At 51.2% G+C, this 8,376-nt stretch overlaps 1 protein-coding gene across 2 annotated transcripts; it reads right to left on the reverse strand.

Moving 5' to 3' along the window:
* Positions 1 to 3,670: 3,670 nt before the first annotated feature.
* Positions 3,671 to 8,090, reverse strand: SERTAD3 (SERTA domain containing 3). 2 transcript variants are annotated; one of them, XM_019979679.2, is made up of 2 exons: positions 7,601 to 8,090; positions 3,671 to 4,928 (listed from the first exon to the last, which is right to left on the reverse strand). In XM_019979679.2, the coding sequence occupies exon 2, from the start codon at positions 4,920 to 4,922 to the stop codon at positions 4,326 to 4,328; it is 597 nt and encodes a 198-aa protein (XP_019835238.1). In that variant the 5' UTR covers positions 4,923 to 4,928; positions 7,601 to 8,090; the 3' UTR covers positions 3,671 to 4,325. The 2 variants fall into 2 exon arrangements, with proteins under 2 accessions (XP_019835238.1, XP_019835237.2); XM_019979678.2 differs by lacking the exon at positions 7,601 to 8,090 and adding an exon at positions 6,973 to 7,173.
* Between the last annotated feature and the right edge of the window lie 286 nt (positions 8,091 to 8,376).

Genomic DNA, 8,376 nt, shown 5'->3' on the forward strand with positions numbered 1-8,376 from the left:
TCCACTTCTCCCGCCAGTTTTCTGACGGCTGTAGCTGGGCCTCTCTGAGCCTCAGTTTGATCATCTGGAAAGTGGAGGTGCTCCTCATACTGGCCTCACCGTGGTCCTAAAAAACTCCACGATTCCTCATCATTCCTGTATTTTTGGGCTTCCCTGGAGGCTCAGACGATAAAGAATCCGCCTGCAACGCGGGATTTTGGCCTTTCCTGGTGTCTCAGACAATAAAGAATCCGCTCACAATGCGGGAGACCTGGGATTGATCCCAGTTTGGGAAGATCCCCTGGAGGAGGGTATAGCAACCCACTCAAATATTCTTGCCTGGAGAATCCCATGGACAGAGGAGCCTGGTGGGCAACAGTCCATGGGGTCGCAGAGTCAGACACGACTGAGCGACTAAGCATACACCTGTATGTTTAGGGCAAAGAGAGTTCATGTAAAAGTGAGTCCGGGGACTTCCTGGTGATTCCTAGCTAAGACATCCTGCTCACAATTCGTGTGGCCAGGGTTTGATCCCTGGTCAGGGAATTAGATCCAACATGCTGGAATCAAGAATTCCCATGGTGTAGCTAAAAGATCTGGTGTGTCACAACTAAAGACTCTACATGCACAGCCAAATAAATAAATTAAATAAATGAATATGGGGGGGGGGGGGAGTGAGTCTCCTTCCTGCACAGCCAGCCTTGCCTTCCATCTCACTCGGGGTAAAGCTCTAGCCCTCCCTACGGGACTCTACAACACCCTACAGGACTTGCCCCCTCAAACTCTGTCATCTTGTCTCCTAGTACTTGCCTCCTTGCTCTCTCTACTCCAGCCACATGGATGCTTGCTAAGTTATTCAGTCCTGTCTGACTCTTTGCTACCCCATGCACTGTAGCCCACCAAGCTCCTCTGTCCATGGGATTCTCCAGGCAAGAATACTGGAGTGGGTTGCCAGGCCCTTCTCCAGGGGATCTTCCCAACCCAGGGATTGAATCTGAGTCTCTTACATCTCCTGCATTGGCAGATGGGTTCTTTACCACTAGCTCCACCTGGGAAGCCCCACTGACCTCCAGATGGTCCTTTTAACTCTCAACTAATGCTCTGACCACAGGGCCTTTGCACTGGCTGTTCCTGCTATAGGGATTGTATCCCCACAGATTCACAAAGATCACGTCTCGGCTCTTTCAGGTCCCTCTCAAATTGCATCTTGTCAGTGAGGCCTTCTTTGGCCTCCCATCTAAATAACAACATCCCCATCACTTTCTTGCTTTTTCTTTGTAACATTTGTCACTACTTGACAGACTACATTTTACTGTTTATTTCAGTGTATATTTCAGCCTCTCCCACGATGATGTTTTATGAGAGTGGGAACTCTATTTTGTTCATGTTTTTGGAAGAGTGCCAGGTCCACATAGGCACTCAGTAAATTTGAGCAATTATTGGAATCTTTGGTGTGCAGCAAGCGCCCTCTTACACACTTTGCATGATCACTCAATGAGGCAGATACTACTCCAGGTGTTGAGGGTGGGACATGATGTGTTTGAAGAGCATCAGAAAATGGTGTGGGGGAGGTGAGTCGAGAGAGGTGGCAGGGACGTTTGGCTATCTCAAGATTGGGAGTTCATCTTCTCAACAACAGCAAAAAGAAAAAAGAAAAAGTTTGAGTGCCCACCTGTGCCAAGGGTAGTTCTGTGCAGTACCCAACCCCTTCCTCTGAAAGATTTCTCCAACAGACCAGAAGCCTAACCATAAAGAGGTCATAAATAACTTGAGATTGGATAGGTACTACTAGGGCTTCCTCGATGGCTCAGTGGTAAAGAATCTGTCTGCAATGCAGGAGATGCAAAAGGCTCTCGTTCCATCCCTGGGTTGGGAAGATCCCCTCGAGGAGAAAATGGCAACCCGCTCCAGTATTCTTGCCTGGAAAACCCCATGGACAGAGGAGCCTGGCAGGCTACAGTCCAAAGGGTCACAAAAAGTTGGACATGACTGAGTGACTGAGCACAAGGTACTACTAACAAAGTCAAAGAATGTGAAGTGGGGTTGGGGTCGGGGTGCACCTGGACATATTGAGCTAGGAAGGGCGGGGAAGACCTCTCCAAGAAAGAGACATTTATGTGGGTGAACTTATGCAGGAAGTGTCCTCTGGGCAGTTAACAGCAGGTGCAAATGCCCTGGGGTCAACTGGAGTTGTGTGAGGAGTGGAGAAGAATCAGAGCTAAAACTAGGGAAGCTAGGTGCAAGATTGTCAGGCCTTGCATGGATTGGGGTTTTATTCCAAGTGTGGGTTTCCCCGATGGCTCAGTGGTAAAGAACCTGGCTGCCAATGCGGGAGACGCAGATGTGCGTTTGGTCCCTGGGTTGGGAAGATACCCTGGAAGAGGGAATGGCAACCCATTCCAGTATTCTTGCCGGGATAATCCCATGGACAGAGCAGCCTGGAGGACTGTGTCCATGGGGTAGCAGAGTCGGACATGACTGAGTGAGCAAGAAGTCACCTAGAGGTTTAAGTCGGAGTCAGACATGGGCATGTGCCTTCTGATCCCCTTGACCACCTCCTTTCTTTCTCCGGATTGGCACCCACCTGTCAGTTACCCAACTGTTTTCAGAGTAAATGCAATGCCTCTCTCAGGGTGAGAATCTGGCTTTGAGCCAGAAAGCAAAGGCAAAATCCCCTTCCTTTCCCTGCATGTTACACCCACAAGTGGTTCCTCCTTGTATCCTTTCCAGAAAAGTCCCTAAATGCAGCGTAAGCTTACCTGTTGTCATGTTTTCAAAGGTCTCTGTGGAGGCCTAGCCAGTGCAGCAGTATACATCACATCTTCCCTGGCCTCCCTTCTTTTCCCCTACTCTTGCCAGCCTGGGGTTGCACCTCCTAAATAAATCATTGGCACCATTTACTTTAGCCTGGACTGTACTTCCTAGCCAACAGTTTTGTAGCAAGATCTGCTGTTAGTGCTGGGGATCTCTGGGCATTTTCATTCTCCTCTGGGCCTCTGTAGCACATTTCCTACAAAATAAATGGGCTGATTTTTAGTTTTTTCATTTAAAAATATTTATGTTTATCTATCTGGCTGTGCCAAGTCTTAGTTGTAGCATACATGATCTGTAGTTACAGCGCTGAATTCTTAGTTGTATGTGGGATCTAGTTCTCTGACCCGGGCTTGAATCTGAGTCCCCTGCCTTGCAAGCACAGAGTCTTAGCCACTGGACAGGCAGGGAAGTCTCAAAGGGCTGACTTTTAAGTGTCCGGGAGCCCTATCCTTTGACATGTTAATTCATGTGACCCAGTTTCTCCTTCCTGTGTCCACCATGTGGCTGGGGAGTCTAAATCTACAAAGCAGCAATGAATATAATAGTTAAGAAGGCTCTGGAGGTAGCCTGAATTTGAGTTCTAGCTCCGTGGTCCTTATTCTTCTGAGCAAATGACTTGACCTCTCTGAACCTTAACCTCCTCTTATGTAAAATGTGGTAACAGTATCTATTTCAGTATAATCATGAGGACAAGATGACTTAATTCAAATAAAGTAGGTAGAACAGTGCTCTTAGCGTTCAATAATGTTAGTGGTCTTAACATTCAATAAATACTGTATCTAATAATATACCTGCCCCAACTTTGACTGGGAAGGGGTACATGCCCCTAAGGACACCAGGTCCCTCCCACTGACCTACAAAGAAACTTTAGGCAATATCACCCCTTCCAAAATACTTTTATTAAAAAAAAAATCATTACAAACAATCAAAAAAACAAACAAACAAAAACACCACAAAACCCGCTTTTCTTTTAAATAATGCGGCATGGAGCAGTTTGGTTTCCACCCTATTGCACGTGGTCCGGCCTGGTCATGAATCAGGAGGCTGCTGGGACTGGGGTCCTGCGAAGGAGGTGGGGTTCAGCCTTGGGGAGGAGGCCAGCCTCTCCCACTACCTGGAGGTGCCATGAGGCAGAGGCTGGGTTTCCATAGCAACCAGGTAGCACATCCCTGTCATCCTTTGACAGGCCCAGCTTATCTTCCCTGAGGCCCCAGTGACACAAGGGGAGTCGGAACTGGAGGAAAAGGCAGAAGAAATGTGGAAGTGGGAAATCAGACTCCCGGAAACAGAGTCTCATTAAGGCATTTGGAACAGATAAATTAATTCAGGAAGACCCACCTTCACAGAAGGCTGAGATAACCAGACACACACACACATGCAAGACAATTTGTGGAACCCTGAAGTGGGAGGAGAGGAGGCCACTGCTTAGAGGCCCCATCAAAACACACACACACACACAGAATTGCATCCAGGGAGTCATCCCACCAAGGCTGGGATGAGGAAGGAGCCCTCCCCTGCCCCCCATCAAAGTTTTAGGATCCCAGAATGATTTCCATGATGTGATCTAGTTCATTCCATTCCCAGGACCCTGGGGCACAAAAAAGGTTGTGAGGAGGTTCTGGTGGGGCCACTGCAGGCTCCTTCTCCACTGCGGATGTGTCGATGTCCAGGAAGAAGTCATCCAGGCCTGAGTCCCCCAGGTACCGGGAGCTCAGAGCTTCTAAGAAGACTGGATCGGGCTGGGGAAGCACTTCATTCTGGGGGCTTGGGGGAGCTGCTGGATTCTGAGGTGGCTCGGTCTCATCCATGGAGGTCTCCAGCTCCCGGAGAATAGAGCCAATGGTTGCCGACAGCGAGAAGTCCTCCTCGCCCAGGAAGAGGGGCTCCGGGGGCAGGGCAGGTGCAGGAGTCAGGCAAAGCGCCGCTTGGAGCTGCTGGAGGGTGTTGTGGATGAGGACGTGCCTGCGAAGGCTGGGTGCTCGGGGGCCTAGACTTCGCTGGACTTTGTCTAGGGAGATGCGGAGCAGGGCTTGCTGGTAGCTCCGCAGGCCTGCTGGACTCCAGTCCCACTTCTCATCCTCTTCTTCTTCCTCCAGATCTGAGTGCTTCCTCTTCAAGCCTCCTACCATGATGCCCTAGGGAGAGAGGAGGGGTAAATAAGACACAGCAGGGCTAATTCAAATCCCAAATCTCTAGTATGACTATTGTTGATTTGTAATGATCCAAACTTCAGTTTTTGCATCTATAAATTAAGATAGTATGAGTCCCACAAGGCTGAGAAGAAGAGTCAGTGAATGTGATTAAGAAAATTAGATCTCAGGACTTCCCTGGTGGTCCAGTGGCTAAGACTTCACGTTCCCAGTGTAGGGGGCCCAGGTTTGATCCCTGGTCAGGCAACTAGATCCCAATGCCCCAACTAAAAGTTTGCATGCTGAAAGGAAGACAGAAGATCCACATGCGTCAACCAAGACCCAATGCAGCCAAATAAACAGATAAAAATATAAAAAAAAAACACACACCAAAATCTGGACTTAAATATAGCTGGGTTTGAATCCCACTTACTTGCCCGTGTTGCCTCAGTGAGTTTAACTCCTTGAGACTCAAATTTCCTCATATGCAAGATGAGGATCCTAACTCAAGTCCCCCTAAATCTTAAAGTTGTTCTTTCGACAATACTCTTTTCTTCAAGTGTGACAGATACAAGACAGGTGTTGAGCACAGAGCTATGGCCTTGAAGCAAAGAATCCTGGGTCTGAATTCTGCTTTTCACACTGCTCAGTTGTGTGATCTTGGGAAGTAATGTGACATCACGCACTTCAATGAACGAGAGTTAACTGCTATTTATTTATGAAATATTTTTGAGTGCCTACTACATTCCAGCCACCTGGAGCCCTGTTAAGGCACCTATCTGTGAAGACGCTTCTTTCCACATGGAAGATATTTCTGTCCATGCCCTCATCCTAACTGACTGGGAACGTGCCCAACGACAAGGTATGGGGCCTCTCTCATTCCCTCTGCGGAGGCCTTCAGGTTCCCCCTGGGCGAGCCCCACAGGAAAACTTGCTAGAACTGACTCACGCCAAGCCCCGCCTCCACCAGTCCATCCAACCAGATCTCGGCCCTCTACAGGCCCCGCCCCCTATACGGTTCCCCTTTCAGCATTCAGACACGCCCCAATTTGGCCCAGGGGCTTCTGGGAAATGTGGGCCAATAGCCACCAGGTACACGAACTGACGTTGAGCAAGCACTACAACCCCCGGAGGGCTCCGCATGCCGCAGGGACTAGCCTTCCCCGCCCAGCCCCCCCCGGGGCATGCGCACAGGGGCCCAAGGTACGTGGGGGAAGGGAACCCGGACGTCCAGCTGCCTGGCGATTGCCAAGCCCCGCCCTCCGCTGCCTCCTGGGCTGCGGGTCTGAGCTCCACGCCCTGAACACCCCTCCCCCACTCCAGACTTTGGCTCTAAAACTGCTTTCTCCCGGCCCTTAGGAATCGCAGAAGGTCCTGGATTCTTCACTCAGGCTGCTCTCGGGCCCAGAGACCCAGGACCCCAGCACAACGCTCAAAGACTTACAAATGCGCTCCGATTCACTCCGTTCGGGACACTAAGTATCTCAGTTACTAGACCGTCTCCCGTCAACGTTCCTCTATTCTCCCGTCTTTGAAACGCTTTTCGACTTCATCTCCAGTCTCCCACTGTGACTTCCAAGACCCGACAGGGAACTCTCCCCAGAACCCGCTCTCCGACACTGCGTCTGGGAGACCCAGAGTCCTTGCCCCTACTTCTCTCGCTTCTCCAAAGGTCCAGGATCCCAGCCCAGCCCCTCACACCTTTCCCTAAACACTAGAGCCCCGAATTCAACCTGTCCCAGAGACCAGAACTGTCCTAATTTTTAGTTTCCTACCCCAAATTTTCCTTCTCTAGTTTTCTCGCTTCTCCAAATACCCTATCTCCCAGCTTCAAACTTCCTCCACTTGAAAATTTTGTCCCCCACCCCCAAAACTGTCTTCCGTGCAAGGATCTCGAAACCCCGGTCCCTAAACCCTCTCTTCAACCCCTATTATCACCCTGAATCTGCGCCCCCTACTCTCGCTCATACCCCGCCTCCACAACTCTCGAGGGAGCGCCTCCACGTCCCTCAACTCAAGGCAGATCCCAAGCCAGGTAGCCACACCTCACCTCAGCTGCCAGGTTCGCAACCACCACCTCCGGGAACGCCCGCGGCTTAGCGACCCTCCAGCGTTGGGTAGGGGCCTCGTTCACCTCCCCCGGGCCTCTCACCCTGGTCTCTGGCCCACCCAGCTCCGCCCGGGAGCCGAGCCGCGAGTCACGATTGGCTGGAGTCCTGCCGGCCGCTGGGCGCGGATTGCTGGGCGGGGCCATCCTCTAGTCGCCAGGAGACGCCCCACCCGCCCTCCCCTCCCTTGCTTCGCGGACCAATTAAAGGATTCCGACTAGCTGGCCGGGGCCACGTCTCTACAGAGTGGAGATGGCACATCAACGCACTTTCCTTTAACTTAGCTACTATCTTCGCTCCAAGATTCTCATCTTTGCTCTCTGCGATCCCTTTATACCAGGCCAGGACCGCGTCGCGAAGCAAGAGGTGGCTGGCATTCCCCACTCCAACCCGCTTTCGGGGCGGGAGGGGCTGAACGTCTCGCTGAGACCGCGCCCATTGGATTCAGAGGGCGGACGCAGCGGGGAGGATGACGCATTGACGATCAGCCAACAGTTTGGCGCGCCCTATGTTGCCTGGGCGATCGTAGCCCCGCCCCTCACCTCCCCTGTCCTGCCCCTCACACTTTACCCGAAGCGTTCTTCTTATAAGGACTTCTCCGGCCTGTCTTCTGGTGGTGCCTCATGAGTCTTCCTAATGCCCCGTCTTTCCGCTCTCAGGGTGGCACGTCTGCTGCTGGAGACTGGTTTATGGCTCCCCACTGTCATGGGGACAAAGTTCAATCTCATTTTTGTCTCAAAGCCCTTCAGGTCTGGCCAGATACAAACTCCTGCTTGCTCGCTAAAATCCTGCCACACTCTGACTTTCTGTATTTCTAAAATGGCTTCAAGTGCACTCCACCACCAAGAACACAGAGATTCTGTTTTCTTCCCTGCTTTATCCACAGTGCCTACAACAATCCCAGAAACATAGCTGCTGCTGCTGCTGCTGCTGCTAAGTCACTTCAGTCGTGTCCGACTCTGTGCGACCCCATAGACGGCAGCCCACCAGGCTCCACCGTCCCTGGGATTCTCCAGGCAAGAACACTGGAGTGGGTTGCCATTTCCTTCTCCAATGCATGAAAGTGAAAAGTGAAAGTGAAGTCGCTCAGTCGTGTCCGACTCGAAGCGACCCCACAGACTGCAGCCTACCAGGCTCCTCTGTCCATGGGATTTTCCAGGCAAGAGTACTGGAGTGGGTTGCCATTGCCTTCTCCGCAGATACATAGCAAGTACTCAGAAATGGAAGGGAAGAAGAGGCCTCTGGATCTTTAAACTTGCGTCCCCATTCTGAAAACACACCCTCATTTCCCAGAACCCAAAATTCTCATCAGAAACTCATTCCAAAGGATTCCTTCTCTCGGAAGC

Source organism: Bos indicus, chromosome 18, assembly GCF_029378745.1.
Source record: "Bos indicus isolate NIAB-ARS_2022 breed Sahiwal x Tharparkar chromosome 18, NIAB-ARS_B.indTharparkar_mat_pri_1.0, whole genome shotgun sequence".
Classification (NCBI taxonomy): domain Eukaryota; kingdom Metazoa; phylum Chordata; class Mammalia; order Artiodactyla; family Bovidae; genus Bos; species Bos indicus.

Bases quoted from the DNA above. Each gene is read 5' to 3' on its own strand.
- SERTAD3 (XM_019979679.2), bottom strand. From the start codon at position 4,922: ATGGTAGGAGGCTTGAAGAGGAAGCACTCAGATCTGGAGGAAGAAGAA.